The sequence below is a fragment of the Branchiostoma lanceolatum genome, chromosome 10, assembly GCF_035083965.1.
Source record: "Branchiostoma lanceolatum isolate klBraLanc5 chromosome 10, klBraLanc5.hap2, whole genome shotgun sequence".
Lineage (NCBI taxonomy): Eukaryota > Metazoa > Chordata > Leptocardii > Amphioxiformes > Branchiostomatidae > Branchiostoma > Branchiostoma lanceolatum.
In genome coordinates, this window is record NC_089731.1 from 10,298,400 (window position 1) to 10,316,730 (window position 18,331).

General features: G+C 39.5%; 2 protein-coding genes across 4 annotated transcripts in view; one reads left to right on the forward strand and one right to left on the reverse strand.

The window, feature by feature from the left end:
- LOC136444079 (endothelin-converting enzyme homolog) overlaps positions 1-3,613 on the forward strand; it is a 28,053-nt gene extending 24,440 nt beyond the window's left edge. For all 3 annotated transcript variants that reach the window (XM_066441557.1, XM_066441558.1, XM_066441556.1), the window contains exon 21: positions 17-3,613. In XM_066441557.1, coding sequence (XP_066297654.1) covers positions 17-116 — 100 coding nt within the window. In that variant the 3' untranslated portion in view covers positions 117-3,613. The remainder of the gene's footprint in view (positions 1-16) is intronic.
- Positions 2,037-12,905, reverse strand: LOC136444097 (CMP-N-acetylneuraminate-beta-galactosamide-alpha-2,3-sialyltransferase 1-like). The gene is made up of 10 exons (XM_066441591.1): positions 12,832-12,905; positions 11,837-11,913; positions 11,293-11,406; positions 10,372-10,843; positions 9,738-9,909; positions 9,219-9,375; positions 8,592-8,715; positions 7,986-8,107; positions 5,185-5,338; positions 2,037-4,366 (listed from the first exon to the last, which is right to left on the reverse strand). Exons 3-10 carry the CDS (start codon positions 11,400-11,402, stop codon positions 4,190-4,192), a joined length of 1,488 nt encoding a protein of 495 aa, XP_066297688.1. The 5' UTR covers positions 11,403-11,406; positions 11,837-11,913; positions 12,832-12,905; the 3' UTR covers positions 2,037-4,189.
- Between the last annotated feature and the right edge of the window lie 5,426 nt (positions 12,906-18,331).

Sequence of the window (18,331 nt, forward strand, 5' to 3'; positions counted from 1 at the left end):
TCTTCTTCTAATGCAGGGTCATTGGCACTTTATCCAACTCCAAGGACTTTGCCAGAGCCTTTAACTGTCCAGTGGGAAGTACCATGAACCCTAAAGACAAGTGTGAAGTCTGGTAACATTTACACTTACAACATAGGATGTACAGTATATCCTAGATATGTCTATACTCCTGAATCAAACTGGAACCATTCTGGTGTGTTATAATTAATGAGTATTCATGATTGCGATTCAGATTGTGTCATTTTCCTTTATGGTCCTGCTGGGGGTACTAGTATTTAAGCCCTTTCCAAGGAAAATGTGAGTTTAGGCTATTATGATAAGAGTTCAAGATGAGACCACTAACACAGTTTGCTGGCCAAGCTGCAGTTTACACCGAGTACAGTTAATCCCAGTAAAACTATAGAAAGCTCTGTAAGACCCCATTCATAATTAAGGGGTTTGTGAATCTGGATTGACCCAGGCACGGCATGAATCCAGATTCACAAACCCTTGGATTAACCAGTCTGAATCTGGGTACAAGGGTGGGTAAGCCAGATTTGCTGAATATACCATGAGAGGTGGTTTAAGCCGGATTCGCCAGGGGGTGAAGCTGTGTATGAATGCATCAGGCAACATATCAGGATTCAGCCTCACCATTTTGTCTAGGTAATTTCTGGCCTGCATGACTTTGTTATTTGTTATTCTTTATGAAGTAATTTCTAGGCCTGCGAAATGAAAGCTGATGGTGCAAATTGTATTCTTTATTGACGTTTTCTACATTCATGTATGGTTGATGAAGAAAATCTTCTCTGCGTAATCATATGGATGGACATGTTCTTTATTGTTCCGTGTGTGTGCAATTACTGTGAACATAATTGGCTTTAGTAGGACCAACCGCAGTGAATCCAGACTCACAAACCCTAGCATGAACAAGTTCTAAGTGTGCCATAGCAGGCTGTAACAGAGCTTTAAATTAGCCTTTATCGGTGTCTGGATGCATACTCATACTGGTTTATTGATTGATGACAAGATGATAAGGCCCTCTCACAGTCAACAAAGCTGAATTGTGAGGCAAGAAAATACACATTGCGATGCTCAACATAACGAAGTTGACAAAAACCTCTCACTTGCATACAGAGACGATTATATGTACATGAAGCTTCAGTCTTGAATACAGATACAGTTATAGCTCAATTTTCAATAGTTCAAAGTTACAATCATGCCTGTGGCAGTTGGCCAAGAAAATGTACACCATATGGTGCCATATGGATGGAACAGCACAGGCAACACATAAGGCTGGCTGTTCTGTGATTGTGTCATAACATTCAATGTGATAGGGAAACTTCTTTGCAACAGGAATCACTCAAATCTATAATCTACAGAGAATATATAATCAGATGTAAGAAAGATTTGAATCTATTTAAGACCAGAGAATATCAGAATATATTTGTTGTGTAGATGCCTATCGTTGAGTGTGCCTTTCTGATTATGACGTCAGCTGCATATTAGTAGTGCTATGTAGTAGTATAAACAAGGTGTTACTGTAGTAGGAAAAATGGATCTTTTTTCACGACCTGTATGTTCTTAGACAATTTCATATAACAGATTGTAGAAAAGCTAGCCTTCCTTTTGACTGGAACAATGTCTTGAATATATGTATTCATTCATTACTTAATTGGTAATATGGATTAGCCTTTACTGCATGAAGTGGGGTGGTAATATGTTTTTAACATAATTGCATCTTAGCCCGGCAAAAGAAAGAATGCTTTTATTTGCATTTGGTTTCAATATGGGAACATATGGTGCAATCTTTTATTTTTTTTGTAATTGGCTCTCTTTGTAGGACTGGCTCAAATCAAGATATTATATGGCTCAAATCTTGATATCATATCACCATTTTTTGTGGAAAAAAAAGGAATTAACAACTGGCAAATTTTAAACCTTTGTAAATATAGGATGTTTGCTAGTTAGCAAATATTAGAAGACTTGCATTTTCCATGCCAAGTTTTCTTGCCAGAGATCATGCAAAGGGGGCCTTGATTAGTAGTAATCTTAGCATCTGTGACTTACGATTTTGTTGTGACAAAAAGGACATGTTTCACAGGTACAAGAACAACATAGATGTAGAGTGGCGGATATTTATCAGCTTTGCTGGGTAGAAAAATGTGTTTTAGACTTGATCCATCCTGTTCAATATTGACAGATAGGAAGAAAGGAAAGTAATCATTTATTTCGTAGGAGAAGCCCATTTACAAAACTTGCTGACACATACATCAAGGATATTACTATGGACTTCTCAACATATTTGTGTATATAAAGAAATATCTATATGCCAGGAATTAGGTGTATTTTGGAGATGTACAGCAAACTATGGATGTTTGAAATGTCTTGTTAGACACTTTTGCCAATATAAAGGAGGCCATTTAGGTAACTATTAATGATTATAGTAAATCCCTTATGTCATAGTGCTCTTTTGGACCAATGAGGTTTGTTTGAACTCTCTACATATCAGGTCTACACTATGTCAAGTTAATGAGCTACAAACTGGAGAAGTTAGAAAACATTTTAATGAGGCCTACTTGTAGCTCATGGATTTATGTCTAGCAAATTCCATGTGAATATGTTTCAGTGGTATTTTTTGCTATGTGAAAAGACATTAGAAGACTTGCATTCTCCATGTCAACAGACCAAAATAAAATTACCCAGAACGTCAATCAAAGATATTTATATAGACATAAATGACTGGCCACTATTCTGTAAAAGCCATTTTATTCTTGGAGCTGAACTTAAGTTAAGTGCAAGGTAAAGTCTTGTTTGAAAAACTCTATGAAATGCGTCATGTTAGGCGAAGTTGGAAAGGTCTGTATGAATACAGAAGCTTGATTGTACAGAATCTTAAAACCAAGCTGATATTTTCTGTGTAAGCATAGATTTGTGACTGTTTTTGTGAATCTTGTTTTTTGACAGATAAGTAATCAAATACACATTTGTTTGTATGGCCTTTGTTAAAGACGATTCAGTGTTCTACATAGAATTTGAAAATGCTACCATGTATTATCAAGAGGTTTCTTAGGCCTAAATGCATTTTTGAAAGGGTTCAAAAGATTATGAAGTTATACTCTTATGAATCATTTTGGAAGCCATTTATATAACATCTGCACCTCTACACTACAAATTGTATCTACATATGTGTATATGTAATGTGAAAGTTTGTTATATTGTGATAGTTTTTAGTTAAAGTTGTTAACTACAGAAGTTATTGTGAATATTTAATGTGAAATATTGTTAATTTCAAGACTGCCAATTTGTCATGATATGATTTCGATATCAATGTTGTCAACTTGGAAGATATGGCCTTAGAGTACTTCAAGATGATTCGATTCACATTAGATAAATATAGCATAACATCACAGAGTTTTGTACAGACTTGTAGGGAACAAAAAAACAACAAATGGCATAGCAGACTGTCCATATAACAGGCACCTCTTTTTTTAGTGTTGGGAACTGAGTATGACATGGATACACTGAAATTTGATGTATTTTGCGATATGAATCATGTAGAGTTGTAAAATGTAAGCAAAGATGTCACTTATATGTAAATCGGACACCACGGAATATAAAACTTTTTTTGGTATCTCTAAGTGTTCTTTGTTGTTCATGTAGGTAAAGTTTGGGGTTCCTTTATGATTAGATGCTTTCCTGTCAAAAAAATTGTTTGATACACTAAAGATAATATACCACAAAGAAAGCTTAAGTTTGGATATAAGTTTTTGAAAAGCTATGGATGTGCTGGGGCTTTCATGTTTATATCCAATTCATTTAAATCTACTTAGCACATAGCACATGAATAATGAAACAAATACCTTCTTTTCATTTATGATTAATGCCAATAAAAAGCAATGTTTCCATCTATAATCTAATGCAAAAGGAATGGAATCCATAATATATGGACTATATTTGCACATACTAATACATTCCTCCAAGAGGAACAACAAAGGTCAATTCTTTAATGGTAAAAGCAAACAACATAACTCTGGTAGAAATAATACTCTCGTTTGCCCTGTACAACTTCAAAGCTGCCTTATGAGTTACATTCCTACAGTTATATACAGGAAAAATTATATTCTTAATACTATATAGTGCAGATGTTTAAGTGCTTCTAGGCACAGGAAATTTCACTAACAAATATGTAAAATTTAAATAGAATGTTTTAAGTTCCAGGTCTTAGTTTCCAATTCACAAGTCCTTCAGAGTGGAGTTTGTTCCACAGGATTTTCTCGTTCGGGAAGCTGTGTGAGCTGGGTTCGTTCATGGCGTCCTCCACCTTCTGACCGTCATAATAATGTAGAGGGAAACGGGAATCGAACCCGAAACCGTACATGTCGACCTGCAGAGATGCAAAGAAGGTGGAAATTGTCATTCACAAAGTGCCAACGTTGACAGATTGACTTGATAAATGTAATCATTTTCTCGGAAAATGAAGTCATAATGGTGAGTGATGACCAACAAAAATAAAAGCTAACCCATACTGACTTCACAATCAAATTAAATGCACGTACTGAACATTGAAAGTAAACATGGTCTGTCCTTGGTGCTAAATGCATCACCATTGGTATTCAAGTGCTTAGATTACGTGAAGTATGTTGAAAATTCAAATTATATCCATGTTTTCCCCATGCATCACCTTCAGGAATCACCACCGTAGGTAGGCGTCTAACCGCCGAAGTCTAAGATGTGTTTTGCACTTAACGTATATGTAAGCGCCATGGTCTTCATTCAATGTACATTTGATCTGTCCTTGGTGCTGAATGTATCACCATGGGTAATCCGGTGCTTAGATTACACGTGATATCTTTAAGTTTCCTGTTAGATCCGTGTTTTGCATCAAGGGATCTTCATCGTAGGAAGGTTTTTAATCACCCAAGTCTTTTGCGTTTTTGCACTAGATGTATATGGAAAAATAATTTCCAAGTAACATTTAATCAGTTATAGAATAAGACGTGATGAACGTTACACAAACTATTCATTTATGGTTCAAACACTGTTACATAGGAGGACGAAAGGACCAAAATGAGTACAAAAGAATCAGAGGACAAACGGGTTATGGGACAATACCCGATACCTATGCATGTGCCATTGTGTTCATGTATGCGGGAAATACAGTAGGGATGTTTTAAAGGTAGGGATGATACATTATCCTCCTACCTGATCACATAAATGAATGGCCATGAGGATGACCATCGTGCCGGTGGTTGGGCGGCTGGACGTTGAGTTCAGGAACCTCTCGTGCACGTAGCGGAAGAAGTGCGGATGTACGATCATCATGTTACCTTGCTTGTACTTCGGAGCAGGCATAGACCTACAAGAATGGAACATTTTACATACATCTACGAATATACCCAGACCTTGCTGCAAGCATCAGGCTGGACACATTGTAATGTGACATTCCTTTCTACTATGCTGTCTACTTTATGAGATTTGTATGGAGGAATTAACATTGAATTCACAGAATGCGTCTAGAATTTTAGAGGATTAGTGCTTAAAGATTAATCGCCACATATCAGTTTGTTATCATTCATAAATAAGAAGGACGCTACAGTGGCTAACGTCAGCCGTCATCTTCTGAAATGTTCAAAATTTTAATCAGTTTTGTTTTCGCGCTATAGGTTGCTGAAGTCAGACCTGTCTGAATGAATTCGAATGGGAGTTCTGTTAATTGGAGACCACAAAAGATAAGAAGTTTCTGAGTAAGGGCACGTTCTCTATAGCTCCCACCAGGCTTTCCCGAGGGGTTAAATGCGGGAGGGGTGTTTTCTCCTTGGTGGCCAAATTTCCCTGGCAAACTGTTCTCTCTATAGCCAGCGTAATTAGTCTGGGAGAGGTTATATTCTATAGACGCTCTGCTTTTACGTCGTTAAAATATTAAAACATTTTACTGTGTTATGCAACACCTTCAGTGACTGAACAGCTAAGTGCATGATATTTGTCCCATTTTTGCTTTTGAATTAGTTCAAATGGTGAATTAACTTGTCCTTTTTGCTGTTGTATTTTTATCTTGTTTGCAGAACAGCCGTGAGTCAAACTACGGTCAGCCGAGGACTCCTGTCCTGTGCCTGTCCTTGGTGCTGAATCTGTAATCACCAATAACGTTACCTCGGGCGTTTCGATGAGTGTTGAAAATTACCATTAAGCTGTAATAAATCTATCTTTTGTCGCTTTATCTTGTTTGTAGAGATGAAAAATATGCTTTTTCTAAACAATGGCGGATTTTTTTCGTTGTTAAGCGGTTAAAAGAGTGTAATTCACATCCAGTAAGTGAGGTATGCCACGGATTCCTCAAATCCCATATGCCATACCAAAAACAGACGAAGGAAGCAAGTTTTAAAGACGAAATGTCAGATTGTGGTTAACCACCAGCACTTTAGAACATGTGACACTTTTATGGAGTAAAGCGATGTACAAATACACTCATCTACGCAAAGGAAAAATTACCATAATCTGATTTTGGGTGGCTGCTTTCCCTCCAAACTATGCTTCAGCCACAGAATGTCAAATCCCTTGAAGACCATGAAAATCATCTTAGTTTCGTCCTGCAGTGAAAAATGTAGTTTCCAACCCGTTGGAAGAGCGGGATGAGAGGGTGAGAGTGCGCATGGGCAGGACCAGAGCGAGTCTACCTCGGGCTTTTAGGTTTGGACGCCATTTTGATTGTGCGTCTAAACTTTCTACCCTAAAGGTGGGAAGTCTGTGAAGGCAAGTCAGTCAAACAGAGATGATCTGGTGTTCCTAGCATCTTACGTATCACAAAACTCTTGAAACTGCAAAATGTATTACAAATTCAATACATTTAATTATGAAATAAGAGATAGATTTCGTCAAGTTCAATTGTTTTGTAAGATTACCAGTTATTGAGAATAGTCGACAAATTTTCAACATGCTCTGATGAGCACATGCTTCATTGAGTGAGTGATTCCATTGTACCATTTGTACCATCTCGATTTCACAGAAGTCAATATTTCTACTTAGCCGAGTGCCAACACCATCCGCATTATCATTAGATCGACCCAACCATCCCCAAGAAACATCTGTCAAGTGGTCATGGTTAAGTCGATGTAATAGAAACGAACAGAGTCGATCGCCTAACTGGATAGAAATACCGACATTTCGCTTCATCGCGGTTTGCTGCGTTTGATGTCCTGTTTACTTCCTGATTGACATTTCAACTTGAAGTGCAGGAAATATGTTGTCATCATTTGGATTACTGTTGTTCTCTTGCATGCAGATCGAGTTCAATGTCAATCAAGAATAAAACACGACATCTCTGTGACCGCAATAAGACTGGGGATCTCTATTCTCACCAACACGTGCCAGCTTTTATAGTATAGCAGTAGTTGTTTGGATGCCATCCTTTCAGCACGTCAAGGAGCCATTCTGCATCGAAGCTCTTGAAAATCATCATCATCATTTTCGTCTCGTCCTGTTAGGGGTTCCGAAATCGTAAAAGATCAGAAAATATGATTTGTTTTAGCTGATCAGTTTTTTTTCTCATTTAGAATTAGTTGTTTGTGAGGAAGTCATGGCCAAAGTCGTTGAAGGTATCAGGGCTCTGTGTAGAATGTACTTGGTTCAATACGGTTTTGTAAGAGAGAATGCACTGTAGTCTTCGGTTGTACACAAATGGTCTCCAAACATGACATGGCATAATTGTGTTTTGCAAACTTTCAGGCGATTGAGACACTAGAGAAAGACTGTGCACGTGGATGCTGTCTGAAACGACTGAACGACTTACAAAACGAATCTACTGTCTTGAGTACTTTTTGTATTGTGTAAGTATGAGAAATCACGATCGCCTTTTTGATAACTTGAGTAAATATTGGTTTACTGTTGCTTTTGTTGACGTACTAAATAGGTTCAAATCAGCTTTGGGGCTATAGCTATAGGCCTTGACAACCTTCAACAACTCTATTCGGACCACAACCCGATTTTCTAGCGGACAAATTTCTCACCGACAATACGTATGCCCCCAATGGTCGCCGCAGATTTTGTCGGGCTCTCTGCCCTGTAACGAACTACGGAGCCATTGGACGTGGAACTCGCTGAACATCATCATCATCATTAGGGTGACGTCCTGGTATGAGTGATGAGAAAGTGGTGAAATGGGAACTACGATGAAACAGTGGGAACAAAGGAAAAGGTACACACAAATATGCTTGATCATCTTGAAGAAATGATGAAGCATATTTAGTGTACTAAAGTAAGACATGGAATGACTTAGTGGAATGAAGGATGGCATGATGGAATGAGAGATGAATGATCTATTTATCTATATAGGTTGTTGTTGGCAAAGCTTAACAATGGCGTTCATTGTTGTGAAAAGAAAAGACAAAAGGAAATTGCAACAAGTACAACAGTTCCAACGTGTTAGTGATATGAGTCGCCCGTGTTAATTCAATGATCATGCTCTATGAATACAGTAAGATAGCGCTCGCTAACTCAACCAGGTAATGACTGGATAACTATCGATATATCTATCGATAACTAGTGAACTGACTATAGCTACCAGCTGATTTGTCGTTATCGCATACAGAGAGTTCAAGAAATGATGAACTTACGTCGAACTTGTCGTCCCGTCCGAAGTTGATCCTGTTGACCACGGACTCCGGGAAGAAGCCGTAAAAGGACGACTTGTTGCCGACGTCATTCACGTACCGTTTCCCGGTCAGGGCTACGTTCACCCTGGGGGAACCAAGATGGTAACGACGGTCAAGAAACAGTTTGTCATTTACAGCTTTGCGTAAGCCCCCCTCTCGCTGGATATTGTATAACCCATTCAAAACGTACAAGTATGACGAAAAACAATACAAAACACACAAAGCTTAAAAAGATTCGTTTTTTGTCGATGAAATTCGTTGAATGCTTTGTCAACTCGATCGGCCGCAGCGACGCCGCCAGCGAGCCGCGGGTCCAGTGAGAGGGGGCTGTACTAAGGTACAATTCTAAATACTGTGGATCATGGTTAATATTCCTGCTGTAGCTATTATGATCATACTATAACCCTCAGTTTTTTTGCCAAGTTTTAAACGACTGAGCTTAGCTACCAATTTCAGTACTTCTAAATTTGTCACAGAGTTCCGCATCATTGTGAGGATAGTTTGGCTTCAATTAATCACGAATATTTGACACCCATTCTACGTCCAGGTAAGTAAATCTATGATTTTAGGTTGTGAAAACCACACTACCTGAAGACATAGTCATGACTGTCGATCTCTTCCCCCTTCCCTGCAAACTTGAGGTTTCCCCCTGTCCCGACCACTGCGCATGTCACACACTCCTGACGAGGCTCTGAGAGGGGCTCCGGGTACGTCAGGTTCGGGTTTTGCAGCGTCTCTTTCAAAGCTGATCAAGTGTGGGGAAAAATACTGACTGATGAGTTGGATACTAGAAAAGTCTAACTGCTATAGATGTAAACCATCGTGATTCGAAAGTACAACACATTTGAAATTGGCATGTTTGCATCAAATGGCTTCTAGTAAATTGGGATGTTGTAATTCTCTCTCTCTCTCTCCCTCTCTTTCCATTTTATCTGTCTATCTACTCATCTATCTACGTGTCTGTCCTTTGATGTCAATCTTTATATCAGTTTGAAAAGTAACTGAAACCAGTCCTGGACCTGACACCAAGTAGGTTAGATACTATAGTAAGGCTGACCAATATTGACATGTTGTATCGACAATACATGTCTATGAGAGATGGAGTACCTTCAATGTCCAGTCCCTGGATACCGAACGGCGAGGAGTCTCCGTTCAGCATGTTATAAGTCTCTGGGTCGAACACTTCTCTTTTGTTCAGGAACAGTTTCATGTTTTCCACGAAGCGAGCCCGGAACCACGGCGACCTGGCCGCCTTCTGAGTCATGCTTGTTGGGCACGTCTGCAAATGGGAAATAACGTCATTTTCTTACCGTTTTTAGTGAAAACTCATTGGCCTCGTATGAAAGACAATGGCCAGCGTAAATTAGCTCCAAATCGTTCGTCGATGTGATTTTTAAAAACTGTTATTAGAGCCACAAAGATAGAAATATATGAGTTTGTGCTGGTTGAAGCATTCGCCTCTAAAATCAAATTATCCAGTAACATATTATTCCACCAGGGTACATGATTCCACCACCCTGAAAAGATACGTCTAAACAGATCTCCAACCCAACGTCCCCCAGTATGATGTACTCCTGTATATCTTAACTGTGCATACCTTGGGGGTGCTGCACTAGAGATCTCTCAAACCCACTGTTTTTCAAAGTGGCGAATTTATGTACTAGTATGTGTTAATAGAGGTTAGAGTAGCATCACAAAACAGTATTGATAGATGCCCTGTGAAAAGAAATGTTTTACTTACCGACGGTTTATAATTCTTGTCCAGAATATATGGTTTAAAAGGGCCCAACTGCTCCAAGTGTTCAATCTGTTCCGTCATTTCTGCTACAGTTGGCGTTGGTTTGTTCCACAGCGTTCCGTTTAGTATAGTCTCTAATGAGGCGATGTCTATTTTACCTTTATCACTCAAAACGGTCAGTATCTTCGTCATTATGATCTTCCTTTCCTGTTCGTTTGCGTTTCCTAAAAGATTGTGTTCCTCCATGATCGTTATTACTTCTACCAAGGTGTTGAAATGGTCTTTTGCGTCTGGTTTGTGTTCTTGAGTAGTAGTCGTGGGGCTTTTTACTGTCGTGGTTTGTGGGGGACCTTTGATTGGTGTCAACGTTGTTTTTAATCTCTGAGTTTCTTGTCCCGGATTTGTGGCGATTCTCCGTTGTTTAATTTTGGTGTTTGTTGCAAAAGCTGGTTTATCTGTATCTGTGAAAATAACCCTAAAATGAAGAGAGAGAAAAAGATAAATATGTATATATGAGACAAAAGATGACTTAGAAAGTACACAGAACCTTACTGAAACCCCTATCAAAGCCCTAGTTGAGCCGAACATGTTACGTTATCTTGACGAGAAATTAATGAAATGAGAGTTTCGTCACCTACATGTGTTAGACACACACACAAACACATCAATTAGACTTACGATAATTTGAATGTTCTTGAATCATAACTGAATTTCAAAGTCACCAAGTAACGTTGAATATCTTTTGACACATGAGTGTTAAACAAATTTATTTAATGCGCTTGAAAAAGGTCGTCAGATTCGCAGCGATAGGTCAACACAAGGAAGCATTATTGAAAAAAACAACACTATTAACTTGTACAATATGGGAATATGCTTTATAGAGCAAGCTGTTCGGAAGTTTTGATGCACAGTATGATTGGCTACCTTCTCCCCGGTAAGTTGAGTCCAGGTTCCTTAACCCTTCCGTACAGCGCCAACAACAGGACCACCAAGAACACGACGGCTCCCGTCCAGAAAACCTGCTGCGTTCTCATCCTTCTGGAAATCTCGGTGAAAAATAACAATTTTTTTAGATTTCACGGCTGCACAGTTCAGTTCTCTACCGGCGACGTGTCAACTTCGGAAAGCTCTGCTGTAGTTTGAGTCCCGGCAAGACACTGAACCGCCCCCTTTTTATACCTCACGTTTTGTCTACCAACTTGTCGAGATTTGGAAATTAAGGGACGGTTCATTTTAGTTTCCCTATGGAGACGTAATATTTCAATAGCAGAAGCGTTAGATGATATATTCATGGAACAAACTACAGAAACGGAAGCCACAAACTTGACACAAGTAGCACTTCACACAACGACCAACTTGTTCGTCTGATTTCTGACGTCATAATCCCTCTTGAGACATCAATTGGTTCACCCTAGTTTTGGTATGTAGTCCGTCATTTCCTTATCAGTGGCGAGAGGGAAATAATTACCCGTTCGGGAGTGCAGCACAATGTCGGCAGTCAGGACGATGTTGGACTTCAGTCAGAGGTACCCCATGTGGTGTGCCCTGTGGGTCAGGTAGGGGTGGAGGCGTAATAAGTACACCTTAGACTTAGTTACACTACAACGTCCGGGACAAGATTTCATCATCGGAAACGTCAATGCCAAAGTTTAGTCCGCACTGATATGGATTCCATCGTCCATTCGTGTCACAACTTGTTCATGAGCTGCTAAAGACGCGCCTTTATTGACGATGGAAATCATAGTCGTTTAAAGGCAGCAAAATGATATGCTACTATTTAGTAACATGAGTCCTTAAGGCCTTGAAAAACTTCGGAGGCTAGGTGAGTATAAAACAGAAATAAAGAGAAACCAATTTTCTTCTCTTCATAAAATACTAGCATTATGGCGGCACTCCGGCCCGTTTCTATTGTATTAATAAGCATTATGAACTGTTTGTTATGAGATAAGATATCGAGATGAATTCCTTCAAATAGGCGTTTGTGCCGTGGTCTTGGACTCCGCTCTTCAGGAATTTGCGATACACGAAAACTAGTCGCCTTTTGCTACATAAACATGTCTTTCACCTATGGACGTCGTTGACTACTGATTTATTTGTTGTTAAATGTTGTCACCTAATTAAATGCATAAAGTTAACGAAACAACGATTTCAGTTGGTTGCATTATAGACAGTGATCTCTATTCGCACGCCTGGAAAATACCGACAATTTTTAGAAATGCATTTTTCTTTTTCCACACTTACGTTGAATTTAATCTGACACCTTGAAAGCCGCTCAAGTTTGCTTGATATAAAAAATACGGACGTTATGATGACACCTGTTACGTCGTCATGCATGCATGAGACAATCACCAAGGCAACGGAATGCTTGGATCTTTTAATGGAAGGGTCCTCTCAGATAAATTCCTTCTTAAAGCCATCGACACACATTGATTAAGACGACTTGAAAACAAAATTCCTACGTACATGGTTAGCTTCGCGGGATTTATCGTTTCTAGGGAAAGCCGTAAGTAGCGACGAAGTCAAGGAGTTCTTGTAGTTTCCTTACTAAATACGTTGACGTCAGTTAGTATGGTCCCTGACGACACTGTTGTAAAAACCGTCACACAAGTTTGAAAATGTTCGTGGGGTAGAAGGTAACAACCAATTACTTGGCAATTTAGCATCCGTAGGCAAACACTGTGGCTTTCGCGCTTGGGCAGAACAAAGCTCAGTAATGTTTACCCGGCTTGTTGCAAACTACCCCCAACCACACACGCGTGTGCAAACCTTTCCTACTTGAAGTTTTTTCAGGACAGGCTTACCTGGTGTAGTTGAGATCTGTAGCAAAGTTCCAAGGTTCCTTCGGAAAAGCATTCGAAGACCAGCACGGCTCAGAATGGTTCTGTTCACAGTTAATCGCCTTTGCTAGCACAGCTTTCCGACGTGGCAAGGATAGCCAGCTGCGTCAGAGTATCCGGGACTTTAGCAAGAAGTCAAACAAGATGAAAGATTATCCTTTGTTCTTTAAACAGTGTCAGGACCACTACAGATATAGTGTAGACCGGAGGCTACAACAGCTGACTACAGAGTGAAAAAAATCACACCGCGAAACGGCCACAAAAAATGGGAAAGAAACCTTCGAAGCTCACTTCGAATTTGTAGAATGGAGTAGTAATGCATCTGCCTTAAACATTGTATTAGAACCTTCTGCATACAATCTACCCTTCTTATAAGTGCTAATACCGGATTTAAATTGATTTTATGTCGAAGTTGGCATGACATTGACAGATTGTATGTATTTCTTGCACCATAGTTTTCCCATTAATTGAAAGGCTTTCAAAGCATGTTTCTATACTTTGCACGCTTCTAGTCTCCTTCAAAACAATTACGATACGCTTAATGGTTACGTAACAAACGCACAACCTTGTATTTCATACGTCTAAAAAGTATCTATCTACATAATGACCATGTACACACTTAAATGGTATCATGATCGGTTGTCCGTTAAACTTTGCAATCAAGGAAAACGTAAATCAATGTCTAAAGGTTCAGCAAACACACTTCAGAACTAATGGATGTTTTACAGTGGACCGGGCGTGGAAAAACGGACCAAACGGTCATGACTGTCGTCATGTCGGTGGGATTTGACAAACTTTAAATACGATTGCCATTGTCCTCCCTCTGGGTTCTCAAACCATGTCTAAAGCATATACTGTAAAATTGGAAATGTTCGCGGTGGTTTTATGTTCACGGTTTTCGCGGCGACCGTTTCAAAACCACCGCGAACATTTTTGTCCAGTATTGTAGCAGTATGTGTCTATAGCACTGCCGCGAAATCAAAACCACAGCGAACACTTCATTTTTCCCTTAGCGCGAAATATAAACCACGCGAACTTAAATGCATTTACAGTATTATAATCTATAGATATATAATACAGATATAGATTATCAAAAGACAAAGAAGGAGTAAACAACAGCTGCATCAACAAGACATTCCAGCTGTTGCGTCATCCTACAAAAAGGGAAAGTTGAACAAACACAATCGATTCGAACTCAACATTCTGTAGCTTTGCGAGAAAGCTGGAAATCACCTCTTGACTCAGTAAGGGTACTTACCGTGGAAACCTACCGCTTGCTTATGGCTATAGTTGTTGCTGAATTGATATACTAGCAAATAGCACTGAAGAGCTTCAAAAATGACCACAAATATGAACGTTGTCAAAGACTGGGCAAATGAGGGGGTTGAGCGGAACAGCATTTAGGTGACAGTTTGACGTTGATATTAAAGTGCACATGACCACTTAGTCATACATTCTCGCACACAAGGTTTTGCCCTTTTAACATGACTTTTTTCAAGTTGGTTCCATAGATACAAAACTTTTATTTAAGTGAATGTTTCGCAGAATTGCAAATGCAGAAATGTTCGCGGTGGTTTTATCATGGGACTCTGTTGAGCCTTTGGACGAAAACCTCATTGCGCTGTGAAAAATTGATGGGCGCTTGAAATAGATATCTGGATGAATCAAATTAAGGAAAACTACAAACAAACAAACATGCAAACAAATCAACAAGTCATGTAAAGGCTTAGCCCCTTCAATATCCTTAAGAGAGATAAATGCTAAAAATCATATTTACAAAATCCTAACCACTGTCAGAAGTATGTCACTTCCACGTCCTTCCAAGTTTTCTTTCAATAACATCATTAGGAACTCCACAGTTTTTGAAAACTTCATATAATGGCTCAAAAACTATCGAGCGGTGATTTTGGTTTCTTTCTCAAAAGCCAAGGCCTGCTATGACGCACACAATATCAAAGGCCTACTGTACTGTGCTACTCGTTGAGTGCTTTTTTGTCGTCGAGCACGATTTTGACATTCCACGGTCACTGAGCAGTATAAAGTATTGTAACAGAGAGTATAGGGCATTGACTCCTGTGTACGTGTCTGGGTACGCACGTAAGTATAAGCGTCATAAGATAGAAATAGGCCGGGACCCATTTTTATGACATTCATACTTGCGTACGGCTGCCGGGATAACGTCATTAGCTAATTGTAATAAAGAGACGCACAGAATGCTCTTCTGTGTCCTGTGTGCATCCCTTAATGTGTATATATACAAATAAGGTGGTTTGCGTCAGCATAAAGTTTTAGGCAATCCAGCAGGACAGTTTTTCTGCAAACCATGCAGTCGATTTAATCAGTCTGTACTGAGCAGGTATATCCTTGTTACATCATATTGTAGTCTGGCGTCAAGGTGTTTATTGTCTAAGTGACGAATAGTTGAAGGAAATGCTTAAGTTGGCAACGTACTACACCTTTACCCTACTCATTAGGCCATGTTGTTTTTAGCATATGAATGACATCCGCGCGCATCAATTTTCGTCCGTTTCCAAACATTAGTTGTGCTGAAGTTTATCTCTAGGATTGTCTTACTTTTACCAAAGAGGTTTTATCTGTTCGTCCACTCTGTGTTACGTATACATGTACATGTACTTGCAATTAGCCTACGGGCAGGAATTTGCCGCATAAACTTTCCTACATAAACCTCCTTGCTTTTACGGACACATCCTGCTAGCTGGTTACCTGTCAACAGTTGAATTGAAGAGAGTAGACACACATGCACTTTATCACGTCTATGTTGACAGCTTATTTCCGCGTAGCAGGAACGTATCGTAATTTCCTTATCACTTAACAAATAAGGAGCAAACCTATCTTACAAACTCAGGGTGTGGTTGCAGACTAAAACAAACTTTGTTCGTTTGTACATACAAACAGATACGCAAACTACATTTTGAGCCTGGGGTCCTTTGGACCACACCTCACTGTGTTGACGCACAGTAATAGATACATCGTGACTTTAGAACAATATGAAACACGTCAAACATATAATTAGTAAAAATGTTTACCGGGTTCAATCTAACAGGTCATTAAGAAAATTGTCCTCCCAGAGAAATGTGACTTTCGCTAGAACCAGCTAGCATTGGATAAACCTTATGACTGACTAGTGGTTAGAGCAGAAATATGTACAAAGTTACTCAAGTATGACTTTTAGTCGGCGTGTAAAAATACATACAGAAATGCATCCGCATCTTTCCTAAAAAATTACGTACAAGAAATGAAGTGTGCTTTAATGTAGGCGGCGCTTAAACGGGCGTCCATTGCGTTAGATGGGCTCCTCGACCGGCGCCTAAGAAATCATACTATCTATATCAACTAGTGTTTTAAAAAGTCTTTAGGTCATTCTAGATGTATGCGAAGACGTCTTGACCTATTTGGAAAAGTGTGCATTGGCCTTAAGCCTATGGTCTTGTATTATTCACATTTTACAAGTCGGGAGGATATACCCTAACAGAGCCTTTCCTGCAGTACCGCTCCCGGCCGTCCCTGGAAAAGTGACAAAGACGACCGTCAAATTGCCAAATTTCGGTCTTTTCAGGAATGGGGAAGCCGGGAAAAGCTCGCAAAGGGGTTTGACGTTTTGAGCCTTATTTCACGTTGATTTTGAAACGTCGAACATTTAGAATCAAGAATGATGATATCTAAGCCATTTAACAAACAAATATGAGATATTAGGTCATAAATCATGATAGATTATATATTTCCTGGCACAATTAAGGTAGATTGACACGTTCTGGAAGGCCACTGCATCCAAATGTCAATCTTATTTTGTGAAACAAAAAAATATTAATGCAAGTGTACTTGTGTTTGTGCATCAATGGATCCAATTTTCCTTTCGGAATGCTGCAAGGTGTGCATTACTTAGTTATTCGCAGGGGGTGGGGTGCGCTTTCAGGGCTGGGTGAAAGTGGTCCTTTGGTAATCCATTCGGCGACTATAATGTAAAATGCTGAATTCAAATTTAGATTTCATTCTACATAGCCACAGAGAAAGTTTCGATGCACAATAGATAGACACTGTAGCTGAAGCTCTACATCAGAATATCATGACATACGGCAGGCGTATAATACTATAACCTAGCTTCTCATTCCTGTAGTCCGTTTTCCTTGTTTTTACATCCAGCGTGTGCTTGCTGTTTCTGTTTGCGATTTTGCAATCAATCTTCGAGACTGTTTCTCTATGAGAAACAAAACAATTGGATATTCGGTCATAAATGATACCTAACCTTCACATTTCACCAATAGTAGCAGTCGAGTGTACACTGCCTCTGAATTGTCCCGTTCTGAATGGCTACTACTTTCAAATTTCAATCCTATTTTGTGAAACAAGCTAGAAGGCTAATGCTCGTTTATCAACATGTCCGCTGTTCCTGTCAAAATGCTGCAAGGCGTGTGGATTGCTTAATGGCGCAATGCAACATTGGGTGGTTTATGGTAACGTTAACAATAGGGCTGTTTGGTTAATTCTTTTTGCCTTGTTGGCGACTTTATACCGGTTCATGCATGGAGTGCGAACGGTACCAAGGTCATGTGCCGACCGGAAGCGGCCTCTAGCAGTTCAGTGAAGGACGGCAGCATGATGTTAGGCAATGAACTTGTAGTAATGCATTATTATTTTCCACCGCTACATGGCGCTTTTGATCCATGGCAATTTTACAACGTTAATCGTCAGGTTTTCTGCGTGTCAGTGAGTCCAATTGCCTGCATGCCCCTTTTCCGTAGACAAGCTATTCTATTTACTGTAATTCGTAGGGAAAGGTTTTTAGCCCCGCGGTATAGCCTAATCTTGGGTAATTGTCTTCTAACTCCTTGAATTCGAAGTCAGCAAGTAATGGCATTAACAATAGGAATGTTGTAGAGGGCTTTTATAAGTGTGAAGGTACCACACACAGGTACGCACGCACACACACACACACACACACACGCACGCACACACACACGCACGCACACCACCTCTCTCTCTCTGAAACATACGTACAAAAATAGAATGTCTAACTCAACTTCCATTTTAAGGAATATGTCATGTGGATATCCTGCCTATATTGTACAACTACTACATGTCACTGATGTGCAGCCATTACAAAAAAA

What these genes read in the sequence shown, in the direction of transcription:
- LOC136444097 (XM_066441591.1), bottom strand. Translation starts at nt 11,402, where the DNA reads ATGAGAACGCAGCAGGTTTTCTGGACGGGAGCCGTCGTGTTCTTGGTG. An exon ending in ACAAGAATTATAAACCGTCG is followed by an intron (nt 9,910 to 10,371) that starts GTAAGTAAAACA and finishes TCCCATTTGCAG; the next exon opens with ACGTGCCCAACAAGCATGAC. An exon ending in CCAGGGACTGGACATTGAAG is followed by an intron (nt 9,376 to 9,737) that starts GTACTCCATCTC and finishes ACACTTGATCAG; the next exon opens with CTTTGAAAGAGACGCTGCAA.